A 25,898-nucleotide genomic window follows, 5' to 3' on the forward strand; every position below is an offset into this window, starting at 1 on the left:
GTTTCCTGGGGCACCAAGCCCCAAGGACAGCCCTTTTCAGAACCAAGGAGGTGCAGTTTTCCCTGGTCCCAAAAAGTGCTGGATTGGGGCCTCTGGGCTGCTGGTGTGGCTGCCCTGGCCCTAATCTGTGCTGCAAAGTGGCAAGTGTAGGCCGCCCTAAAGGGGCGGTCTGTACCGCGCCTTAGCTTTTCATGATGCAACTCACTTTTTAAAGTGTTTGATGAACAGAAATATTCTTAAAGGGCAATGGGGTGGTAATTGAGAATGGAGAAATGAGCTTCTGGCATCTGGGCTGCTCTCATTCTGAATTATATGAGATGGTAATTCAAAAAGGAACAGAGAAGAATACCCAGTAGAGCCTGAGAGCATTAAGCCACATGTGAGTTAAAGGGGCAAACAACCAAGGAGAATTGATCATTCTTAAGCTATACAGCCTCTATTTTATGCTCTCTTTCATAGCCAGAGGGATAGCTGGAGACATCTTTCCTCTTATCTCTAGACTTTCCTTTCTACAATGATCACAGGCCTCTCTTGATTTACATTTGAAAAACTGTTAATTCTGGACTGATGAGAATCACAGGGCTTTTACAAAAATAGGTATTCCAGCTTAAAATACAGTTTGAGATAGGCCTAAGGCTCAAAACCAAAAGAACTTCAAGTGCATTTACAGGGATGCAATAAAGTGTTACCTGCTGCAGCTTTGGCACAACAGAAATGTTTTAATATGGTTTGGGCAGTATGTTTTGAAACTGAATGATACTTGCTGTGCATAATGCCCTTGTCATTTAATTAATTAATACATTAATAAAGTCTAATTTATTCAGTTTTCCTGTTTTTACAACTTCACATTATAAAATTTTCAGCTCCACATTTTGTGTCCAATGCACATAAACAAAAACTTGGAGAAGCCCAGTGATGCAACTTAATCTGACAAATGGAAACTCTGGCAGTAAGCCATTATGACCATCATTGTTACTATCATTTATTTTTTAAAAAATGCAGACCTTTCCCACGAATTTGAGCCTTAATGAGGGATTGATTCTACCAGAGGAATGGGGCTGCAGTTGGGGTCTTATCCCCCTCCCCTTCCAGGCCCTGTACCCCTCCATTCATCCTCATCCCATTCGTAGTCTTGCAGGCCTACTGCATCTCACCTGCAGCCACCTGAAGCCAGTTGAGAGCTTTTGCTTCCAGTAGCTCCCACTCATCCCTCTGCTCTGAAGCCTTGGAGTGGAGCCAGAGGATGGCAAGCACTGTTGCCCACACATTTGGGGCCACCTGGTGATAATGGAGAAAAAACAAGAGACATGTTGATTCCTGTTCACAGTGCCCATTCTTAAAGAAAACAAATGATGGTTCATACCCTCATGGCATCATTTCAAACCCTAAACTTTGGGGCCATTCACGTTACAATTTACCCTGGTTCTGAAATCGATTCTTGCACGTGAAGTTCATATTCACCCTGAATCCCCCACAAGCGAATCAGAGGCTTGCACACCCATTCCGTGGCAAATGCCCCTTAGAGCAGGTTAAAAGAAATCGGCACAAATAGCGTTTCTTTTGAGAAACCCCGGGTTCTGTGGAATATGAACTTGCCCCCGATCATGACCGGGGCAAATTGAGGGAGGGATTTGGGTCAGAGGGTGGGCAAAGGGCAGGGCATTCCCTCCCATCATCAGAAGGGAGGGGGAAGGGGGAGGAGGAGGAGGAGGAGGAGGAGGAGGAAAGAGCCGGAAAAAAGGGGAATCTGGATGCAAAGGGGTGACTTTTGGGCTGCAGAGGGCTGTCAGAGAGAGGTGGGGGTGGAGAAAGTTATGAAGGAGGAGGAGGAGGAGGAGGAGGAAGAGGAGGAGGAGGAGGAGGAGGATGAAGGAGCTGGGGGGGAAGAGTCAAGGGGCATCCCCGAGGAAGGAGAGGGTCTGAAGGAAGGAGGAGGAGGATGAGGATTTCCAGGGGGAATTGGGTTGCGGGGCTATGCTGGGGCATGTAGGGAAATCTAGCTGCAGCAGAAGCAGCCTCTTCTATTTCTGATAATTTCCCTTTGATGTGTATTTTTTAAAAATTATTTTTGGCAAAAAATGCGCATGTTCTTGGCAATAGATATATATAGATATATAGATAGATGGTGAGCAGGAGCAGGGGTCATTTCAGGGCAGGTGCGGGGGGGTCAGAGCAAGACAAGCCTCTCCTATCCATCAGGGACCTTTTCCCTTTGATGTGTATTCTTTTAAAATTATTTTTGGCAAAAAATGTGCATATTCTTGGCAATAGATATACATATAGATATATAGATATAAGATAGATAGTGAGCAGGAGCAAGGGTAATTTCAGGGCAGGTGGGGGGGGGGGCAGAGCAAGACAAGCCTCTCCTATCCATCAGGGACCTTTTCCCTTTGATGTGTATTCTTTTAAAATTATTTTTCTCTGTCTATTCTATGCGCATAGTCGTTCCTTTGGAATGACAGCTGGATTGCGAATGAATGTTACAAACCGAATGTAATGTTGCAACTTGGCAAATTGATACAGCTTTTGCTAGGGCAGGCTATTATTTCCTTTGGAATGACGGCTGGATGAATGTTACCAATTGAAAGTAATGCTTCTCTTTCCAATTATGTAAACTGACAAATTGATACAGCTTTTGCTAGGAATTCAGGGGTAGCCTAGGGAGAGCCAAAAAAAGCATCCTTTTCTGGCATTCCGAGGTGAGGAATTAATATTATTGATATTATTATTATTATTACCTGTGTATGAGGCATTATGGGGTGGCAAGGAATGGGGGATACTGGATGCATTAACTTGCATTTTGGGGTTGAAAATGGGGCCAGGGGGAGATCATAACCTGCCCCCCCCCCCCCCACACACAAAGAGGTTTATTTGACAAAAGGTGTGCACTTTGGGGCATCTTGTGCATGGCTCTTTAAAAAAAAGGAGGGGGGAGGACACTTCCGATGCCCCTGCAAACGTCACCTATGACGATTGCTTGATTGACAGCAGGTGCCCTCAAGTTAAATATGATAAGGCATTCGGTTTAAAATGCCCCTCAATCGGTAGTGGGCACTTGCTAATGGAGAGATTCGGGGGAGGGGCATCCGAATCTACCCAGTTCCACCCACGTTAACTGGGCCAGTGGGAATGGGGCCTTTGGTTGACAATCCAGAACATAAAAGCGTGGTTTGAAGTGGATGCAGAAATAATGAACAATGATTAAGCTTCAGATTTCCATGGAATAATGAAGCAGTTTCCTGTCTCCCCCATCTCCCTACTGCGGAGGGAACAGAATGCTGAACTGGATATGCCTTTGGTCTGATCTAGCTTGGTTCAGTCATTAATATCAGAATGGATAATATCAGAATGGCTATCAGATGGCAGTAGAAATCAGAAGACCAGGGCTTGGAAGGTCAGCTATGAAAGAATTAGAAAAGATCCTGAAATGTAAAGATATATCACTGAATATTACAGTTAGGATTGTACATACCATCATTTCCCCATTTCTATGTACGGTTATGAAAGCTGGACAGTGAAGAATAGAGATAGGAAAAAAAACCCTCATTTGAAATGTAGTGCTGGAGAAGAGTTCTATAGATACTATGAAGTGCTCAAAGGAAAAATAAATGGGTTCTAGAGCAAATCAAGCCTGAACTCTAACTCAAAGCCAAGATGACTAATCTGAGACTCTTGTACAGGGGTAGGCAACCTACGGCCTGCAGGCCGGATCCGGCCCGCCGAGGCCTTCCCACCGGCCCCTGCGCAGTCCTGCCGCCGATCGCCCCGTTTTTCCGCTGCTCCGGGTGCCATTTTGTTTTTCAAAATGGCGGCCGAAGTATCGCGTGATCTCAGGATGGCAAAGCTCACGCGAGACTTCGTCGCCATTTTGAAAAACAAAATGGCGGTGCCCATCTAGGAGGCCCGGTGCAGCCCCTGGAGCACTCCAACAGGACTCCAGGGGCTGCAGCAGGCCTGTAGCAGGCTCCACCTAGCCCTCCGCCCTCCTCCTCCCTAAGAGCAGGGAAAGGAGGAGAGGCAGAAGGAGTGCAGAGCGAGGGAGAAAGGGAGCCAGGGAGCCACAGCCACAGCGAGGCAAGAGAGGTTGGTTCATTGGGGGAGGGGGTTAGCTGAAGCTACACCAACTACTTGTGACTTTCTGGGTTGAGCCAGTGCATGCTTGCTGCCTTTAATTTTGAATTGCATTTTAGCAATTTCCATGCCTGTAACTTTAATATTATTATGATTATTATTATTATTTACTTGCCCTTGGTGTACTTTCTGCAAAATTCCCTCTCAATGAGAAAGAGGAGGAGGAGGAGTGTGACTTTCCAAAGTGCATTTCTGTGTATTTTTGGTGCATTTATTGCTGAAAGGTCTGCTATAACAATGATAGTAGTGGTGATGATGATGATGATGCTTCGGTGGAAGCTCTGCCCCTAGAGGGTGGAAGCTCCACCCCTGGCATGTGGCTCTACCCCTGGAGGGTGGAAGCTCCACCCTGGCATGTGGCTCCACCCCCTGGGGGTTGGAAGGTCCACCCCTGGCATGCGGCTCCGCCCCCGGAGGGTGGAAGGTCCACCACCGGCTTCGGCCCCCCAGTTGTCTGAGGGACAGCAATCTGGCCCCCGGCTCAAAAAGGTTGCCTACCCCTGCTCTTGTACCTTGGCCATTTCAGGAGAAGATGTGATACACTAGAAAAGACAGTTATGGTAAGGCAATGCTTGGTAAGATGGAAAACAGTAGAAAAAGAGGAAGAACAGATGGATAGATTGAGGGCCCGAACAGACAGGCCAAAATAAAGCTGCATTGGGTCACTTTGGAGGTATGATGTTTAAATGATGCATACCTCCTAAGAGGCCGGAACTCGCACCAAAGCCATGCTCCAGTCCTAAGGACTGGAGCACAGCTTTGGCGCAGCTTCTGGCCTCTTAAGATTTGTATGTCATTTAAACAGCATACCTCCAAAGTGACCCGAAGCAGCTTTATTTTGGCTTGTCTGTTCGAGCCCTGTATTAAGTAAGCCACAGCCTTAAGTCTGTAAGACCTGAGCAAGGGCATTGATGATAGGGATGATGTGGAGTTCTTTCACCATAAGTCAAAGCTGAATTGACAACAGGTAACAACAGCAACAACATGCCTCTTATTATTAATAATATTTTTAGATTATTTTTCTGCCCACTCAGGATCCCAAAATGACATGCAACAAAAACATTTTAAAAATTCTTTAAAAATGAATTCAGAACATATTTTAAAAGCCAATTTTTAAAATCAAAGCCCATGCTGAATAGTACCATTTTGGCTCCTTGTTGGAAGCTCAGAGCCCATACAGACAGGCCAAAATAAAGCTGCTTCAGGTCTCTTTGGAGGTATGCTGTTTAAATGAGACATACATTTAAGAGGCCAGAAGCTGTGCCAACGCTGCATTCCAGTCTTTGGGACTGGAATGTGGCATTGGCATGGATTCCAGCCTCTTAGGACTCATGCATCATTTAAACAACAGACCTCCAAGGAGACCTGAAGCAGGTTTATTTTGCCCTGTCTGCACAGGCTCTCAGTAAAGATGGAAGCACTCTGACTTCATATCTTCATAAAGCGGCCTCCCTTGCATCTCATTCCACATGTCATTAATTTACTGCACTGTTGTGTGCCTTCAAATCATCTCCAACTTATGGCAACTCTGGTGAATGAACACCAAGTGTTACAGGCTATATTTCAGGGGAAGGAACTGGCAAAGCCACCTTTAAGTACTCTTTACCTATGAAAATCATATGAAATTCATAGTGTTGCCATAAGTGAACAGGTGACTTGAAGCTGTGCGTGTGTATATACACACACACACAGCAAGTCTATAATCAGGTTTTCTTGGCAGGATTTGTTCAGAGGGGATTTGTCTTTGCCTTCCTCAGGGGCTGAGAGTGTGTGACTTGACCAAGGTAACCTAGTGGGTTTCCATAGCCATGTGGTATTTAAATCTGGTCTCCAGAGCTGCAGTCGTATGTTCAAACTACTATGCCATGCTGCCTATCCATAATTCATGCTAAGTATAAAATCTTAAACTATCTGTATGGCCACAATCCATAGGAAGCATTAATATTATCGCTTGAATCCTATTATGTTTCCAACTAGAGTAAAGAGATTAACTCAATTGGATTTACTTAGCTATTGATTTAACTTGGGTCTAGTCGAGACTACCAACAGGATTTTGGGCACATGTCTGAATGGAGTCACTTGTCAATCCCAATAGTTCATACTAAATTCTCTCCAGTTTTCAAATTTTAAAAGTTAAGACGGCCATTTCAAACCACAGGAACCTAGTATTTTATTGTACACCGCTATGATCATTGCGGAATAGCGGTCTATAAATAAAACATATTATTATTATTATTATTGTTATTGTTATTGTTATTAGTCAGATGAACAAGACCCTCATTTTTTTCCATTTTGGACATCCCAGCCCTGCCACAAACTCACTTGAGAAGGTGTTTTGCTCAAGGTAGTTTCAGTGTGTCCCAGAATGCGGGCCAGTCCAGAATCAAGAAGCCATGAACCATCAACATTTTGCAGGGAGACCAGGTTCAAGAATGGCGATTCTTTTTCTGCCGCTTCATCTAAAACATACAAACCAGATTTCAACGTTTTCAGAGCTAGAATTTATTTTGTAATCCAAATATGCTTTTAAGGATCTGTTTATTTTTCTATGAAATTGTTATTGTAGGTGTACTGGTGTTGCAGACCACCATAGATCAAGACATGATCCTAATCTATCCTTGCTCTATCCTTGCCGGGATCTTACCTGCCATTCCTAACTGTACTTTTTGAGCTATTGTGAGACCTTTGTTCCTGAGTTGATCTCTCAGGGGTCATGAGCTGTATCCACAACTGTGAATGCACCTAATCCCAGCTCATAGCTGTGTTTATAACCACCCTCATATGAAAGGCCTCATCAGGGCTGCAACCATGAGATTAGTTCTGTATAGATGAAAAAACTTGAAAGCCAGTTCCACCAGCTCCTATCTGTCCTATGCCACCAGATGGTTTTTTCTTATTTTCATTCAGACTCTCCCAGTCTTTCCTCTTTACCTTCTGTTAGAGCAAGGAAAAAAAACATTGACACATTCTCCGCCTCCACATGATCTTATCCACATTGGCTTGTGAGAGATGATCACCCAGGGGCATGGTCAAATTCCCAAAAGGGATTGCCCCATAAGCTACATTCCCACATGCACTTCTGGAGCGATGCAGTGGGCTGCCCTGAGTGGCATAGGGCCATATCTGTGGACATGGCAACTGATATGGTATCTGTGGGGTGAAATGGAGGGGGGCATGTGTCAATGACCCAAATCCTCACCTTGAGGAGTGGGGAGACTTCTTTCCCCCTAAAACTCCTGAACCCTCAGTGCTCAATGCAACCTGAAAAATTGGTGCTATCCAATCCCCCCCCCCCCCCCTTTTTGGGAACCTGTATCCTTGTTACCATGTTCATCTGCATGGGGCCCAGAATTGTCTGGAAACTCACCTGCCGAGTCTTCTTCAGACTCTTCACACTCGTCACCACCTTCGTCACACAGAAAGCCTTCCCAAAGGACAAGATGTTAAAAGCATGTTTTCTCTTTCCCTTATCATTACAAACAGCTGTCTTTTCGTGGGGCATATAGGTTTCCAACTACTCCAGGCTGGCCAGTGTCTCTGCCCTGCCTCCCATTTCTGGTCTAGTGAAGTGAGGGCCTATGTGGGCACTTGACAGGGGGCTTCTTGACTAGGGAGTTCCCTTTAGCACCTTTCCACGTTCATGGACACCATGCTCAAAACTAGGCAAACCATGTTGGAAAGCTCAGGTGATTCTGACCGACTGGATTCCTGTTCCCTCTCATCCAAAAACAACAATCAAAGGCAACCATTATCCTAGTCCAACACTCAAACAGAACCACCCAAAGGCTGGAGGTGAAATGCAGTTCACCGCATGTCTAAAGGATGGGGACTGGCTATTGCCATCCCCTGTATTGCCTTAGGCAAAGAAGTAACTCAAAATAGGCAGTGCCCCCAACCAGCAGGCCTGCAAATCTCCAGTGAGGCCAAGTACTGTACCCCAGAAGTGGGTGTGAATGCCCGTAGGGGCTGCCACGCCAGCTGCAAGCAGCCTCTCACAAACACACACCAACTGCAAGCAGCCTCTCACAAACAGACAGCCTCTCAGGCACATACACAGTGGTGGGTGGTGAATGCCCTCATGGTCTTCTGTGCCAGCTGTGGGCAGGGGATGAACACGCACAGGCGCTTTGCTCACATGGTTGCACATGCATAGACAGGCGGTGTGTGCAAAAGCCCACAGCATCTGCCATGCCAGCAAGAGCAGACTAACAGACACTCACAAAGGAGGGGTGATGTGTCTGGGGCAACCTATGGAACATGGGAAAAGTCACAGGGAAGGATGTGCAGGCTTTATGCGTGCTGAAAGTCCACCCCACCTCCAACATAATGAGGCCTCGTACCAGATGCAAAGGCTTCTGGACTCCTTCCCTTGGAGGCCATCAAAGGTGGTCCCTCCCACACAGCACTAGTTCTCATATGTCCAGGAACCCATTATTTTGCTGACTGTCTGACCTATTCTAGAATGCATGTATTTTATTTTTTTAAAAATAAAATCTTTAATTACCATATCTACTTGTGTGCAACTCGGCCTCAAGTATAAGTCAAGGGAAGGTTTTAGGACCAAAATCATGGATTTTGATATGATCTGTGAGTAAGTCGAGGGTAAAATTTAGGGACACATAACAAAGGTTGTAAAGGGGATCAGGTCCAGCAGTTCTTCTCTCCCTCTGAGGCCTGGACCAAGGCAGATGGACTGGAGGGAGGGCTCTTCTTCTTCAGGCTAGCCCTGATGGAATTGGGCCAGCCTACTCTCTCCCTCAGAGGCCAGAAGATGATAGTTATGGAGGGAGGAGTCTCTTTCTTCAGGCTAGCCCCTGATGAAACGGGGCCAGCCTACTCTCTCCCTCAGAGGCCGGAAGATGACAGTTATGGAAGGAGGAGTCTCTTTCTTCAGGCTAGCCCCTGATGGAACGGGGCCAGCCTACTCTCTCCCTCAGAGGCCAGAAGATGACAGTTATGGAAGGAGGAATCTCTTTCTTCAGGCTAGCCCCTGATGGAACGGGGCCAGCCTACTCTCTCCCTCAGAGGCCGGAAGATGACAGTTATGGAGGGAGGAGTCTCTTTCTTCAGGCTAGCCCCTGATGGAACGGGGCCAGCCTACTCTCTCCCTCAGAGGCCGGAAGATGACAGTTATAGAGGGAGGAGTCTCTTTCTTCAGGCTAGCCCCTGATGGAACGGGGCCAGCCTACTCTCTCTCTCAGAGGCCGGAAGATGACAGTTATGGAAGGAGGAATCTCTTTCTTCAGGCTAGCCCCTGATGGAACGGGGCCAGCCTACTCTCTCCCTCAGAGGCCGAAAGATGACAGTTAGGGAGGGAGGAGCCTCTTTCTTCAGGCTAGCCCCTGATGGAACGGGGCCAGCCTACTCTCTCCCTCAGAGGCCGGAAGATGACAGTTATGGAAGGAGGAGTCTCTTTCTTCAGGCTAGCCCCTGATGGAACGGGGCCAGCTTACTCTCTCCCTCAGAGGCCGGAAGATGATAGTTACGGAAGAGGAGTCTCTTTCTTCAGGCTAGCCCCTGATGGAATGGGGCCAGCTTACTCTCTCCCTCATAGGCCAGAAGTAGGATTTTGTGGAGCACAAATCCCTGGCCTCACAATGGTTCTTTCTAATTTTCTCTCAATACCACATTCACACCACTTCTCCAATTCAAAAACTTCAGCATCAAATAAATGTACCAGTGCAACTACTGTATATGCAAACATGCAAAAATACAGACAGCTGCACATGATTTATGGTACGTAATTCATTGTCATTACACACATTTGCACGCATCCGTGCACGCATGCACACACCTATGTTCAGTCTGTATCTTCTCTCCAGAATGTGAAAGCAGCCTGCAATTAATGCATTCATTTACTTACCACAGAGCCGTGGCTGACATCTCTCACTCTTAAGAAAAGTAGGTTTAGACAGTTTCCCACGCTTCGGTAATATCCCAGATATTTTAGGTGCACACTGTGCCTGTGCTGACCGCAACATTAAACACTGTGCTTGTAGCACTGCATGACAAGATGCTGCAGCAGAAGGAAAACCTTGGAAACAACATCAAAAAGAAAAGAAAAAGAAAAGAAAAAGCTCTGGTGACTGTAGTTTTTGGCATCCAAGATGAATACACTTTTCTTTCTTTCTCTTTAAATCATAGGGACACAGAAATCTTGAGATCACTGAGGCCAGAATTATCAACAGTGGCATCATTAGTACTGCATTGAGTGACACCTGAAAGGGGGTGTCACCTAGGGGGGTAGTATACCTGGTGTGGGCTGGCACAGCTGCCAGGTGAGTGAGAAAGAGTGTCTCATCCCTTTCTTGCTTGCCCTGGTGGCGCAGTGGTTAAATGCCTTTACTGCAGCCACTCACTCAAACCCATAAGGTTGCGAGTTGAATACCAGTGAAAGGGATCAAGCTTGACTCAGGCTTGCATCCTTCCAAGGTCGCTAAAATGAGTACCCAGATTGTTGGGGGAAATTAGCTTACAGTTGTAAACTGCTTAGACACTGTTCAGTAAGAAGCAGTATATAAATGAAATTGTTTGTTTTGCCCAGCAGTTGCATGAGAACCAAAATGGTTCTCTGCATGCCACAGCACTGGCCCCACCTCCACAAGGAGTGGATGCATTGCCTTTAGTTTGTGATTCAGTGTGCCTGCACCTCCAAGCAGTGATCCCAAACAGCCCTCTGGAGGCTCCCCCCCCCCCCCCCCGGGGAGTGGGCACAGTGCCTTTCATTAGGGATCCAACATGGCTGCTTCTCTGAGCAGCTGCTCCAAATCTCAAATGGCTGGCCTCAGCACTGGCCTCAGCACCCAGCAGCTTGGAGGAGGGGGGTGCCTTTTGTTCTGGATCTGCTATGGCTGCTCCTCTGAGCAGCCATGCTAGGCTCCAAACAGCCATTAGGAGGCTGCAGCAACCCCACTCCAGCAGTCTTGCCAGGCAGTGGCAGGCCAGGTGGGAGGCAGGCAAGCAAAGCATTGGAATAGTAGGAGGATGGCAGGGCAGTCTGCCTCCTCACTGACCCCCTCCCCTGCATTGAGTGATACCAACCATAGGGTGTCAACTCCTCTGACTGTCAACACTGACTGGCAGAAGCTCTCTAGAATGCCAGGCAGGATTCATTCCTAGCTCTTTCTGGAAACCCTTAGGAAATATTAACCAGGCCAACCCAGCTTTTAAAATTAGTAAGGTTAGTAAGTTCAGGTTTATATGTTGACCCCTGTTCTGCCATTCCTCCATGGAGCCAAGGGTGATCTAGAGCAGTACTAATCAACATGGTACTCTGTAGACCACAGATGCTTCCTGAGCCATCATCTGCCAGTCTGTGTTGAATTTTCAGGAGGGAAAGAAGTAGTTGTAGCTGTCTTTCATTTTGATTGTCCCTCAGTGATCAGCCCATTCAAAAAACATTTTCTTTAATTCACCTTGATATGTGACTGGTATATTTCTATGGATGAGAGGCCCTTGAATTGGTTTGCCCAGCTCTGTGTTGACACCAACATAGGCTGTCTGTGAACACACCACCCCAGAGCTCAGGCTTGTCTCCAGTGCCAGGTGTTTCTTGTCCATTTCCTCTGCCCCATCCAGTTCCTGCAACAGGGCCTGAGCTGCCAGCCGATGAACAGGGAACCTGGAGAGAGGGAGAGAGAGAGAGAGAGAGAGAGAGAGAGAGAGAGAGAGAGAGAGAGAGAGAGAGAGAGGTATGGGCACTACTCTGCAAGCTTGATTAGATTGAAAGACCACAGGCTTTGCCTTAAGATGGATGAAAATCACCAGCTAAAGAAATCTAGGTCTTTTCCACTTGCCTTCTTCTGTGTGAGCATGGAAAAACAAGCCACTAATCATGGTTTGACCATGTGACTTAAACTTTCAAAACCCACGGGAGTTAGTGTTTAGATGGCTTTCAGGGGAACCACTTTGGAGTAACTCATTGATTTGCGCATCTTACATGCTCTCTTTTTGTCTGAAAATCATCCTCCAAACATGTTTTTTTTTAAAATGAGGAATTCAGTATAGGCTTGCAAGAATGAAAACTGGAAAGTGGGATATAAATACTCCAAAGAACCAAAGAATTAATAATGATTGTGAAGAAGACAGAATGTTGTTTGCTACCTGGCTGTGTTCAAATTCTTTTTTCTACAAAATCATTATAGATACAATGTGAAGTCGAAGGCTTTCATGGCCAGCATCCATTGTTTTTTGTGGGTTTTTCGGGCTATGTGGCCATGTTCTAGAAGAGTTTCTTCCTGAAGTTTCGCCAGCCACATAGCCTGAAAAAACCACAAAAAACCATTATAGATACAGTTGGCCCTTCAGATCCATGGGGGTTCTATTCTGGACCCCCCCCCCCCACAGATGCTGGAACCCACAGAACCTCAAGTCCTGTTGATTTTAATGGTGGTGCAACTATGTGCATGCATCGCCATTGGAGTGACAGGTTGGGGCCATCCACGGATGCTCAGATTTGCAGATAACAAGCCTGTGGTTGGAATGGGCTGACTTTATATGTCCTAATTAGGTTGATTTGGGAAGGAGTAGTGTCTGCAAAAGTGGAGTCTAAGGGCTGCATGTGGCCCATGGGTTGCACTTTTCCCTTTCCTCCTCTCCACAGTGGTAGGGCTGGCATTAGTGGGAAATTATATTGGAACATCCAGTGTTATTGCTACACACTGTTACAGCTAGATAAGCCCACCAGATTATACTGACAAAAGGGTGCTCTGAAGACAGGTTGTCCAGGACCCCAACCAAACTTGTTGTACCTACTGAAGCTTTGGCCTGTTACAGACAGCCCAAATAAAGCTGCTTCGAGTCACAGTGGAGGTATGGTGTTTCAATGATGCATGCGTCCTAAGAGTCCAGAAGCCACACCAAAGCCACACTCCAGTCCTTAGGGATGGAGCATGGCTTTGGTGCGACTTCTGGACTCTTAGGACGCATGCATCATTGAAACACCATACCTCCACTGTGACTCGAAGCAGCTTTATTTTGGCTGTCTGTAACAGGCCTTTGTTAACTTCTCAACCACCTGCATGCAGTGAACTTAACAAAGTACACTCAGATATCTATAATTTATGTCCTAGGCTGAATCTGCACTGCAGAATAAATACATTTTGATACTGCTTAACTGGCTCCATCCTATGGAATCCTGGGATTTGTAGTTTGTTGTGGCACCAGATGGCTAAATATCTCACAAAACTACAACCCCCTGAATTCTATAGCATTAAGCCATGGCTGTTAAAGTGGTGTCAAGTGCATCAATGCTGCAGTGCAGATTTAGCCCTAAACATGGAGCTCAGGAACTTCACATTGGAACCAGGATGATCCTAGTTTTTCCATTTTGCTAGAAATCACAGTACAATGAGAACTCCCCTTTCATCAATGGCAAACTCTGTGAGAGTATACAAAGACAGACGTACCTATCCTTTTCTTGAGCACTGAGGGAGAACTTTGCCTTTTCCATGAAAGTCTGATCTTGGATGGCATAATGAAGGACAGCAGTTCCTTCTGTAGAGTGTGATGACTGCAGAGGAATAGAAAGTACCTCAGTAGAGTGATGTGGGTGGTAGCAGCTTCCCCTTGACATGCTAGGATTGTAAATCTCCAGAGGTTGCTATGCTAGAACTCCCTCAGCAAAGGCTTGTCTGATTTGTTATTTAGGATATGAGTCAGGGATTTTTCAGCGATTAGGATCCCGACAGAGATTACTTGCCTGATGCTGCCCACAGAGCTGGGCATAGATGAGGCACCGCTGCCCTTGGAAAATGACCTGAGGCCCAGATCCCACAACCACAGCTTCAAGATCAGGAGGCAAGTCCCAGTTGAGAGAAATCTTTGTCACTGCTGGCTGCAGGGCCTTCTTCAAAGACTGTAGTGCCTGTAAAAAGATAGCCATCTTATATAGGAGTTGGAGAGTGCCAGTGCTCTATTGCAAAATTAGCAGCTCAATTTTCACATCAAAACAACAACCCAACAAAAATTGAAACCCCACTACAAATCCTCTCAGTCTCTAGATCTTATGGATGTGAGGTTCTGCTTAAATCTGTCAGGGCACTGGCTACAAAGAAGCCAGAAAGGTGGCTGAAAAAGATGCCCGATTACATATCTTATCTATCTGGTTTTATATCCTGCCTTCTACAAGTGGGACCACAGGATGATTAAAGGTGGCATTAAATAAAAACAGAGTAAGCTATAGCATTGCGCTGAACTAGGATACTGTGAGGCCAGGGTACAAATTCCCACTTGGGCATGGAAATCCACTGGGTGTCCTTGAGCAAGTTATACACTCTCAGAAAACGCTCAGTCTCAGAAAAAGGCAATGACAATGACCCTCTGAACAAACCTGGCCAGGAAAATCCCATGGTCTCCATAAGTCAGAAAAGAATCAAATGCACACAACATTAATTTATAAAATCAATACACAGTTTTTAAAAGTTTAAACAGCACAACAACAACTATTATTATTATTATTATTATTATTATTAAAATAGAATATGCAGCACCAGTAATTTAAAAACCCTTCCTCAGCATCTACTCAGTTATCAAAAGTGTACTAGAATATGTAGGTCTTTGTCTGATGATCGAAGGAAAACACAGAGAAGGCCAGTCCAGCTGTTATTGGAAAGGAGTTCCAGAGCTTGGAAACAGCCATGGAGAGCCCTTCTATACCACACAAATACAGCACTATGCTTACACTTTAACAGCCACAACAGCCTTCTATGGAATTCAGGGATTTGTAATTTGGTGAGCCACTGGAGCACTCTGGTTGGAAATTCTAAATACCCCTCTCTAAACTGCCAATCTCAGGGTTCCATAGGGTGGAAAACATGGTGGTTACAGTGCAATCACAGTGCTATAATTCTATAATGTGAAAGGGCCTCAAGAATCCTTCTCCTGCATTCTAGCCAAATGTGGTAGGAATGAGATAAGAGTTTTTCCAGAAAATTTCAGCAACCCATGCAGGCTTGTATGGGGAATACAATATTTCAGACAGCCTGGCTGCAAGTCATATGCAGTATGACCCCTGTGTCTGTGGGACTGGTAATTGCGGTTTCACTTGCCATATGGGGAAAAAAGGTCTCTCTAGGCATCTCGACATCCTACAGCATGACTCTATGGTCAAACTCTGTAGAAATATACTGTTTGCATTTAACTGTGGTTTCACTTATCCATGGCAATCATGGGAATAGATCCCCTGCAGATACAGGAGTTGTACTTATAGCTTTTAAGGTCATAAACAGCATTCTGTACTTGCACTTCGAAACAGATGGCAGTCAGCAAAGCTGTTATAACAAGTTATAACATGTAAATGACCCTGGTCCGTAGTCTGGCGACCGCCTATAGTATAAACATTCTCCAAACACCCTTTGAATGCAGATTGACATACAGCACATTGTTGTTGTTGTTGTTATTGTGTGCTTTCAAGTCATTTCTGACTCATGGAGACCCTAAGGTGACTCTATTCCAGGGTTTTCTAGGCATGTTTAATCAGAGGGGATTTGCCATGCCATCTTCTGAGGCTGTTACAGGAATCCAAATTGAATACAACTAGGGCACTGTGGTCACATCAGACAAATCGAGGAATGGACACAACTGGCATACGTGTTTAAAATGTGCAGACTCATGGCCATTGAAGAATCTTAGGCCCAAATCCCACTAGAGCACAAATATTGACTCAGTGTGAAACAGGCATCTAGGCAAACAAAGGGAGGAGAGGAGAAGACTATGCCAAAATGCCAGTCCAAGGCTCAACTGCTTTAATGCCCAGCCTCTTAAGATTTGGATGAACATCCAGAGAGAGAATCTTTATTTATTGAGGTTTTACTCATGTTCTCCACATTAAACTCAACTGCTTTTTAGGGTAAGGATACTAAAATCTGACACTGAAAAGAAGTATGGCAAATTGCCTGCAGCTTAGGCAAGACAACTGGAGATGAACACATTGAGCAGGAAGAAGAGCTCTTCTGCCCTCACCTTGGCCTGCATGCGCTCCTTGCCTGTGATGAACTCTGCACTGCCACCAGCTGCCCGCGCCACACCTTTGATGAGGGCAGTAGATGCCCCTTCCCCAATCCCAAAGGAGAAGCACCTGTTGAGGGGAAGAGGAGGAAAGCAGGTCAAAGAAGTCAAAGAACCAGGAATGCAGGCTGGGAGGCATTTTAGCTTCTCTTCTCTAGCCTTACCTGTGGGAGTTGCTGTGACTTTTAACTTCAGCAATGACTTCATTTGTATTATGGACTTCACCATCGGTAAACATGAAGAGCTAAGGGAAGAGAGAATGGGGGGGGGGGACAGAATGGAAGTGTGAGGTAAAGGCTATTCTAGCCCTTGGGTGATTCGATGACAGAGAAGAACAGGAAAAAGGACAAGGGCAGTTCTATACAATGTCTCTACACCGAGGTCCACTCTGAGGCAGGTGATGTCAATCACAATGAAGGATGGGGCAAAACAGATTGCCCTTTTGCAGTAGCGTCCCACTGCCCCTTTCCTAGCCAGATCAGGGCCATGGAAACCTCATGCCATGGCCCCCATCTGGCACTTTGCCAGCACTAAAATGAACGGCAAAATGCTGCTTCTTTTAGCGCTGGCAAAAAGGTGCCCTTGCCACTGCCACAGTGGCTTTTCAGGGTTTCTTTGATACTGTGTGTCTAAACACTGTGCTAAAGAACTGGTGTGATGCTGCCTGCCATCTGGTTAGGCGGGCGGTATGATGCCAGTGTTGGGGCAGAGTCGGAGTATGCACTGTGTGAATATCATGTCCCCACTTTGCCCTGAGGCTGGCGTTAAACACCGGTCTGTTTAGCCCCTAAGTTATTCAAGTGTTTTTAAAGTGAGAAATAACTCTAATCAAGAATTGTGAAAAAAAATCAAAAATATCCTTGGTCTCCTTGTATGTCCTTCCATTAAGAGCCCTATATGAAAGATTCTGCTACTCAGAGACAGTGTGGTGTTGCTGGACTGGAACTAGGAAGATACAAATCCACAGTCATGTCAGGAAGACTTATTTGGTGGTCTTGAACCAGGCTCTCTCTGTTTCTCAGCTTGAGTTTACTTGTGGGCTAGTTACAATGATATAGTGAAAAGGATAGATTATACTTTGAGATCACTGAATGAATTGTAACTGAAAGTAACTAATTATTTAATAATTAGTAATTAGATATAATTAGTGGATTAGTTAATAAGATGTGAAGACATGTTTACTTATTTGTGCAGAGCTACAGTTAGAGATTTTTGAATGGTAACATCCATGGAACCACTACCCTTCCCAAAAAAATTAACATCCCTATATTTACTAATATTTTGGAGGTCTTTTGACTTCTCCACAAAATGTGATCCTCTACAAAGGAATTATTCCCCTGCACAGACCCTCAGTACCTGCCGAGGATGTCCTTCACGGCACGGCTGGCTGTAAATAGCCTTCAGAGGCTGCAGGATCTCTGTTCCTCCCAAATCAGCCTTCAGATTCTTGATACGCTCTAGGGACTCTGACATGGTCTTCTGGGTATATTCTACACTCTGCCTGCAGAAGAGACCAGAGAGACAAAGCTAGAATGGCATTTCCCCAAATTCAGCAAAACATTTTTATGGGTCTGGACCACTTGTCTCATTACTAAAACTCAGGCTCAGGTAGAGTTTACATAAATAGGGGGAGGAATGCATAAATAGGGAGGAAAAGACTTGGGATAGCAGGGCCAGTCCAAGATATTTTGCTGCCTCAGGCAGAGCAAGAAGGGATACCCTCCCTATTGGGTAATATATTGTATCTAGGGCATCTGGGCTATAAAATCCTAACAAAAGAATTTCATAGAAGTGAAAAGAGGAAGCATGGAGAAAAAAACTCATAGGAAGAACAGAATGGAAAAGAGGAAAACACAAGTTAGACACAGCAGCCAAGATAATTTACATCTAGGATGTTCTTCCATTAAGTAATCTGCAGATTACTACTGCAAGGAAAAGGAGCTGGCTTACCTAAGGCTCCTTCTTTCCTACTTTTCTTTTCCCTCCATGATTAAGTATGTTGGCTTTGATTAATTGCCCTTTTCAAGACCAAGAAAGCATCCAGTTCTCCAAATAATTCAATAGTACCTAGTTTTAATCAAAATCAAATGACAACCCAGAAACCAGTGGGAGTTGGAAAAGTGAGGATGTAAAGGTGGCTGGGAGAACTTTTGGTCTTCCAGGTGTTTTGGACTACAGCTCCCACAATACCTTGCAAGTGGACATTCTGGCTGGGGATTCTGGAAGTTCTAAAAACTCTGAGGGTCAAAAGTTTCACTCCCCTGGAGCATACTGGGTATGCTATGCTGATTTGTTTTAATACTCACGGGTAGAATGAGTCATATGTGGATCCAAAACCATAGATGTTGAAGTAACATCCCAAAGGAAGACTCTTCAGTAAGAGGATCAGGGTCTCCTGAGATGTGGAAACATGAAAAGAAAAAAAGGCTTGAGTCACCCTGAATATCCTAACCTACAATTTAGGATGTGTTTCAACATTATAGGTTCAACATTATTCTTCCGCAATCCCACCCACCTCCAGTCTTTCATAATGCTGTTCTTCAGTCCTGGTGTTGTGATGGTTGGAGTAAAGGATTAGGGCTTGGGAAAGCAAGGGTGCTAGCATTACTTAACCAAGAGCCTCTCTTTCTGACCTCATCCAATCACTACTTCACAGGCTTATTGTTAGATTAAAATGGGTGCATGAGAATGAACCACTGTGAGCATCAGTGGCATTTGACAGTTTCCATGTCAATAGGCCATAGAATCATAGAGTTGGAAGAGACCACAAGGGCCATCCAGTCCAACTATCTGCCATGCAGGAAATCACAGTCAAAGCATCCCCAACAGATGGCCATCCAGCCTCTGCTCCAAGGAGGGAAATTCCACTACACTCTGAGGGAGTGTGTTCCACTGTCGAACAGCCCTTACTGTCAGGAAGTTCCTCCTAATGTTCAGGTGGAATCTCTTTTCCTGTAGCTTGCATCCGTTGTTACGGGTCCTAGTCTCTGGAGCAGCAGAAAACAAGCTAGCTCCCTCCTCAATATAGCATCCCTTCAAATATTTAAACAGAGCTATCATATCATCTCTTAACCTTCTCTTCTCCAGGCTAAACGTCCCCAGCTCCCTAAGTCGCTCCTCATAGCACATAGATTCCAGATCCTTTAGTCACCCTCCTTTGGACATGCTCCAGTTTCTCAATGTCCTTTTTGAATTGTGGTGCCCAGAACTGGACACAATATTCCAGGTGGGGCCTGACTAAAGCAGAATACAGTAGCACTACATTACTTCTCTTGATCTAAACACTATACTTTTATTGATGCAGCCTAAAATTGCATTAGCCTTTTTAGCTGCCGCATCACACTGTTGACTCATGCTCAACTTGTGGTCCACTTGTACTCCTAGATCTCTTTCACACGTAGTCTCTTTCAGCCAGGTGTCCCCCATCCTATATCTGTGCATTTCATTTTTCTGCCTGAGGTGCAGTACCTTACATTTCTCTATATTGATTTTCATTTTGTTAGCTTTGGCCCAGCTTTCTAGTCTATTCAGGTCATTTTGAATTTTGTTCCTGTCCTCTGGAGTATTAGCTATTTCTCCTGATATGGTGTCATCTGCACATTTGATAAGTATGCCTCCAATTTTGACATCCAAGTCATTGATAATAGCACTGGGACCAGGACAGAGCCTTGTGGGACCCCCCTGGTCCCTTCTCTCCAGGATGAAAAGAAACCGTTGTTGAGCACCCTTTGGCTTCAGCCAGTCAACCAATTACAAATCCATGTAACAGTTACCTTGCCTAGCCCACACTTTACAAGCTTGTTTGCAAGAATGTCATGGGAACCCTTGTCAAAGGCCTTACTGAAATCTTCTCTTGGGTTTTCTTTGAAGTTGAAAGGGATTATCCAAGGTGATGAGCTTGATTTGGCCAGATATAGTTCAGCACCTTGGATAAAGTCTGGAGAAGATTAACTTCACCCACTAACTTGAGTCACATACATAGTAGCACACACTGTCCCCCACGTTTCCCAAAGTCCCATCATTCCATTTCATGCATCCACAGGGTACCTTGGCACTCTGAATACGCAAGGGTGACTCCTGATTGTAGTCAGTGTTGCAAGCCATGCTGCCAGAACGATCCAGCAGGAAGATGAATTCCCCAGTAGCATTCTGACCTGGTTTGGAGGCTGTGATACTGGGGTACAAGGTAAGCAGAAGTGCTGGGTCCCCCATCAGTGAACCTGTGTTTTGAAGAAAGAAGGGATGTTCAAACAAGGATTTGCAACCCATGGTGGTACATGGGTTCACAGCAACCTTTTCACTGCAGCCTCCACCCTGGCCATCACCTTAGGCTTTGCTCACCAGGGGCAACTCCAGGCTTCCCAGGTTCAAAGAAGGCACTAGGCTTGTGAACATCCTTGTAATATATCAGGAACTCCACATCTCGGTCAAATTGGTGCCCTTCAGCCAAAGAGACCTTTGGGAAGAGAGAGATAAACAAAACACCTTGCCAACTGACCTTCAGATAAGCTCCCCCTCTTCTGTTTTCCCTTCGCTGTACATCATTTGGAAACATTACTGCAGTTTGTGCAATATGTATTTCCAAACCATGTGTCCAGCTGAACTTCTAAGTGGGGATAATAAAATAAGTTATAAAAAATTGATGTAACTGATAGGGATCAACAGCTGAGGAGGCTGCCTGCTGTTTCGCTGCCGATCTGCCCTTTTTGTATAGGCATGATGATAGTTCTAGGCCAGAGTTGACTAAAGTCCTCTGAAGCCTGCAGAGGAAAATGAAGATAGTGGAGCTTGCTGTTTTCAGGGTGTAGTTCATGGGATGTGTGCTGTGCATCTGGGATGGAATAACTGGCCCTGACCCACATAGTTGACAACCCCTATTCTAGACTAATGCAAAGATCACTCATGAATCAGGATAAGTGTTTATCCTTCAAGCATAGGGCCATTTTTGATTCTTGAAGAGAATGTTTTTAGCTCACAGAAACATAATAAGAAAAGTGGGAGTAGTTTATCTTTAAAGCACTTGCATCCCTTTGATGTGATTTTCCCCACACCTTATTTTAATTCCAAATCTAATTCTTGTCAAAATAGGACACTGCCTTCCATTTGTTTCTAGTTTCATTTTGAGGGCCTGATGCATATCCCAGGTGATCCTGGGGAGCAGAACTAATGGATCTCAGACCTCAGGAGCTGCCCATCCCTCCTCTACAGCCTGGAAACTGGGCTTGGATATAATCACTTTAAGGCTGCAAGTCTCAATCTCTTAAAACTGCCAGTCTCAAATGCAATCTTAATCTAAAGGAATTCACTCTGGATTCAGCATGAAGCCTCTCACACCCTATGCATACTTTTTGTTAACCTGGTAATGTTTGCACTCGTTCATTCATTTATTCTATAGTGCTGTTTGCTCATGCATAGAGATGACAAATAGCACTGTAACTGGGATTAACTCCTCGAATCCAGCCTGCCTTGTGATATCAACATGTGACTTGCTTGATGGTGGTGGATTCTGGTGCTTTCTGTTTTTAAAACTTTGAGGCTACACCTGCTGAACTAGTCTTGCAGTTTAGTGACAATTCAGCAAATAGGACTACAAAAAAGCCATTGTGTTGTTTTCAGTATGCCTCTCCCTAGCTCAAAAAGCAAACCACCACCTGGTGATTCATACAGAAGATAATGAGTCAGTGTACTGTTATATGTCTATCCTTTATAGGTGATAAAGGCCCATTCTTGCTCAAAACAGTGAATTAGCAAACAAAATAGCAAGGTAACCTAGCTATGGGGAGAGAGAAGGTAATAAGGATCAGAACCGTGGCATGGGAGTAGGAGGAGATATAATATTAGGTTTTCCCCTCAATTCCCAAGGAAATCTTCCCTAACTATCTGCTGGGTATTTGCAATTAGAGCTTTTCTTAGAATGTTCTCATCTAAAAGTAGATTAGGAAATATGTTGACACAGATTAAGAAAACATTAAGCAGTGAAGACTTCATTTTCATATTTCATGACTCCAGTCCATGTTATCACTTCTGCCCGCACGGATTAGCTGTGTAAACATAACATTTCTAGCTTGGCCTGAATGTCCCAGTACAAACTGCCCTGGATTTGGATGGGATGTGTATGGGCTTTGCTACGGAGAACAGAACAAAAGACACACTAGTTTTCCAAAACTGTCATTAACTCATCAGTAGCCCTACCTGGGCACTGGTTTGGTCTTCGGCTATGTAGCGCAGTGGCTCAAGGGTGCATTTTGATTCTATACGATTGATGCCATAGGTGGACTCCACTGTGGCACTCAGACTAAGTGTGTAGGGAAGCTGTCCCTTGGGCACTCGTGCTATATTCTGAGTGACAGTGGTTCCTTCTGATCCTGAGGAGAAAGAGACACACAAAAGGTGATGACAACACAACTCAGTGGACTGAGAGCAATAGGAGAGCAATAACCAGGGTGGACTAATCTGCCAACTTCATTCCGCTCGCTCCACATCCAAATACTTTAAATCTCCATTTCAAGTTAGAAGAAATGTGCAGATACCAACTAAACACTAATCAGAAACAAATTTAAGTACTAGTCAAATTCAAAAGGTAGTTTTTATCAAAAGAGAGAGGGTCAACCTGCTATGTAACTGTTAAAAGATAAGAAGCCTCTTAGAAAAATACCTTGGATCTGTTAACTCTGGACAACAAACACAGTTGAACATATAGGGATTTAAAGCTAGACTTTTGGTTTTTCACTTACAGCCCTCTGTCTGGATGACAAAACTGGCAGTTTTGCATTGTACTACATTCAAATTATTTTAAATCTCAAGTTCCTACTACTATGTTTGTGAATTTTGGGTAGCTTGTTGAAAATCTTATAGTGAACTAACAGCATTACTTCATGCTACACTGAAAATTATATCCTAAATAATGCATCACAGCTCTAGGATCTGAAGGATAAAGGAACAGAACTGTGCATATCATTAGGTAAGAACCTTAACTGGGAGAGGCCACAATAAGACTGGGACTGTCTTAGGCTTACTCTACATACATCCTCATAGTGGAACGCATTACTTCAGGCAGCACTTTGGAGGAAGTAGGGATGCAATTTTGAATTCTGATTATTAAAAACAAAGAATGGAAAACAGACTGGTGTATAAGAAAGAGAGAGAGGGAGAGAGAAAGAGAGAGAGAGAGGGAATCCTCACACTCCTTACTTCTTTTCTCAAGCTCTTAAAAGTTTATTTTGATGCGAAAGAACATTAGTAGTGTGCCCATCTCCAGCTGCTCTCTGAATGGTATGCTACATTCTTGCACCTCATTCTGTCCCATGTGCAGACCAAGCTTGAATGAATGTGTTATGTCTTTATTATTACAGACCAGCATAAAATTATACAAAACAACAACAGTGTTATAACAATAATGATAAAAATGCATTAAGAATGAATGTGTGCATTTTTGACAGTCCACATATTGTGGACAACTATTCCCACAGTCCTTTAACATTGGTCATGGTGGGTGGAGCTTCTAGGAGTTGAAATCCCAAAGACCTGGAGAGTCTCTGTCTCTAGAAAGCCTGACATGTGGATGCAAATAGCATACAGAAACAAAGACATGAGGTGTGGGTAGGAGCAATTTGAGATGCCCCACTGTTGTTGTTGTTGTTGTTGTGTGCCTTCAAGTCATGAGGATGTCTGGAGCTGAGTGTGTGTGACTCGCCCAAGGTCACCTAGTGGGTTTCCATGGCTGAGCGGAGAATCAAACCCTGATCTCCAGAGTTGTAACCCAACACTCAAACTACTACACCACAATGGATCTCTCTGATGCACCAACTGGGGGTTCTCAAAATAAGAGAAGATTAAGGACCAGAACATCTATGTTCCTTGATGCTTTTTTATCTGGGGTCTAACTCCTAAATTTGCAGATTTGTAAGAGCCCTAATGGCAGTGGCACCCCTAGGCTTGGCCTCCTCCCATTTCACACCATACAATATCCTTAATAATGCCTTTTTGCACTAATGTTAGTTGTAAATCCTAATCCCCATATACCACTGAATGTACTAATAGTTGTGACATAAAACATTTAGCAAAATACACCTTCAGATTACAATAGCATGATTCACAGCCTAAATGTATTTACAAATACGTAGTGAAGATTTGGTTAAGATGTGATTTTTTAAAAAAATAATAATTAAAATTTCAATTAAAAAAATTCTGGGGCCTCTCCTTTCTCCTCCCACTGAGCTTCACCCCACTCCTACGATCTCTTAAAGCATTTTAAAGAGATACAGATGAATGTCACAGCCTGTTTCTGCCAAAAGATAGGTGTTTTAGAAGCAGTGGTGTCATCCCCCCCCCCCTTAGGCTATTACCTGGTGTGGGCAGCACCCTCTGCACCCCACTAGTGATGCCACTGCCTGGTGGCAGAGTGGTGAAATGCCAGTACTGCAGCCACTCACTCACAAACCACAGGTCTGTGAATTCAGTCCCAGCCAGAGGCTCAGGATTGACTCAGACTGCCATCTTTCCAAGGTCACTGAAATGACTACCCAGCTTGTTGGGGGCAATAAGTTTACAGTTGTAAACTGCTTAGAGACTGCCTAGTGCAGTATGAAGTGGTATATAAATGAAGCTGCTATTGCTACCTTGTGGCACATAGCGGGGGTTCAGGACAGCAGGCAGGACAAAACGGATGGCTCCATCAGGCTCTGGAGCTAATGCCTGGACATAGCGCAGCTTCAGTGTGGCTTCCCCCTCAGGGGGCAGGTTCCCCAAACTGCAGGTGAAAATGTCACTGGTGTTTTCTTCTCTTCCAAGCATGAAAGCCTCACGGCCTTCACTCAAAGCATCCTCATACTCCTCCTCCGCCTGAAATGGATGAACACAAAACAGAGAGAGAGAGACAGAGAGACAGGGATCATAAGGTATCAAGAGGTCAATGGTGCTGGAAGATATAGTAATAAGCAAGGACTTCTTTGAAACTTAAAAAACCCTGTGGCTTTTGACTGATTGGTTTTCATGCAAATAGAAGCCACTACTGCTGGCTTCCATGCAAATAGAACTTGTTTATTAAATCTTAACACAGGTTCTGCTATTTTGAAGATAGCTACAGAAAGCAAAAGTGTGAGTAAACCTGGAAAATATTTATTCAAATCTGGAAATGCCCTTCTTTAACTTCAGCACTTCAAAGACATATGAAATGGCCAATCTAGTTTGTTTGTGGGCTCCCTGGTGGGTTTTCTTTAATTCTAAAGGAAAGCACCTGTGGGGCCACCAGAATCATACTGAGGCCACGAAGCCTGGGGAAAGTAAATGGATTTAATCCCTTTCCTGGTTCCCCAGTTGAAACCACACTTCCATGGTAGAAAGCCTACAGTGATCACATCTTAAGATGTTGACTGTTCTGTAAATGCACAATCATGGCTAATAAAACACAGGAGAACCCTTCATGTAAATGTGACTGAGAGGGCCTTCTTGGGAATCGTTTCCAATTGTGGGATTTCTTCCTACTTGAGCTTAGGCTGCTCTCAGACACCCTGTTCTCCATCTACCAGCAGCCAGAGATCTTTGTATTTAGACAGGCTTTTGGCTATTAAGTGGTTGCTGCAAATTTGAGGTCTTCTCTCGGTTCATCATCAAGGTTATGTTTTAAATGCCTTTAAATGGTTTTAAATTTTTAAAGACTTTTTAAAAGAGAATACCTTAATTTTTTATCGATTATAATAATAATAGTTTCTTAGCTATATTTTTAAAAATCTTTTGTGTATGTCACCTTGGGCCTATAT

General features: G+C 44.5%; 1 protein-coding gene across 4 annotated transcripts in view; it reads right to left on the reverse strand.

The window, feature by feature from the left end:
• LOC149303501 (von Willebrand factor A domain-containing protein 5A-like) overlaps positions 1-25,898 on the reverse strand; it is a 75,089-nt gene that overhangs the window by 1,051 nt on the left and 48,140 nt on the right. The window contains exons 4-18 of one of the 4 annotated variants that reach the window (XM_089479927.1): positions 24,759-24,981; positions 22,333-22,505; positions 20,482-20,596; positions 20,188-20,360; positions 18,447-18,535; positions 17,497-17,641; positions 16,305-16,384; positions 16,096-16,210; positions 13,835-13,999; positions 13,542-13,645; positions 11,550-11,755; positions 9,998-10,168; positions 7,502-7,558; positions 6,457-6,593; positions 1,155-1,278 (exon numbers count right to left, since the gene is read on the reverse strand). In XM_089479927.1, coding sequence (XP_089336053.1) covers positions 1,155-1,278; positions 6,457-6,593; positions 7,502-7,558; positions 9,998-10,168; positions 11,550-11,755; positions 13,542-13,645; positions 13,835-13,999; positions 16,096-16,210; positions 16,305-16,384; positions 17,497-17,641; positions 18,447-18,535; positions 20,188-20,360; positions 20,482-20,596; positions 22,333-22,505; positions 24,759-24,981 — 2,077 coding nt within the window. The remainder of the gene's footprint in view (positions 1-1,154; positions 1,279-6,456; positions 6,594-7,501; positions 7,559-9,997; positions 10,169-11,549; positions 11,756-13,541; positions 13,646-13,834; positions 14,000-16,095; positions 16,211-16,304; positions 16,385-17,496; positions 17,642-18,446; positions 18,536-20,187; positions 20,361-20,481; positions 20,597-22,332; positions 22,506-24,758; positions 24,982-25,898) is intronic. The other 3 variants (XM_089479930.1, XM_089479925.1, XM_089479928.1) reach the window with 3 other exon arrangements.

This window comes from Sceloporus occidentalis, unplaced genomic scaffold (genome assembly GCF_023333645.1).
Source record: "Sceloporus occidentalis isolate IW3139 unplaced genomic scaffold, rSceOcc1.0.p SCAF_14, whole genome shotgun sequence".
NCBI lineage: Eukaryota > Metazoa > Chordata > Lepidosauria > Squamata > Phrynosomatidae > Sceloporus > Sceloporus occidentalis.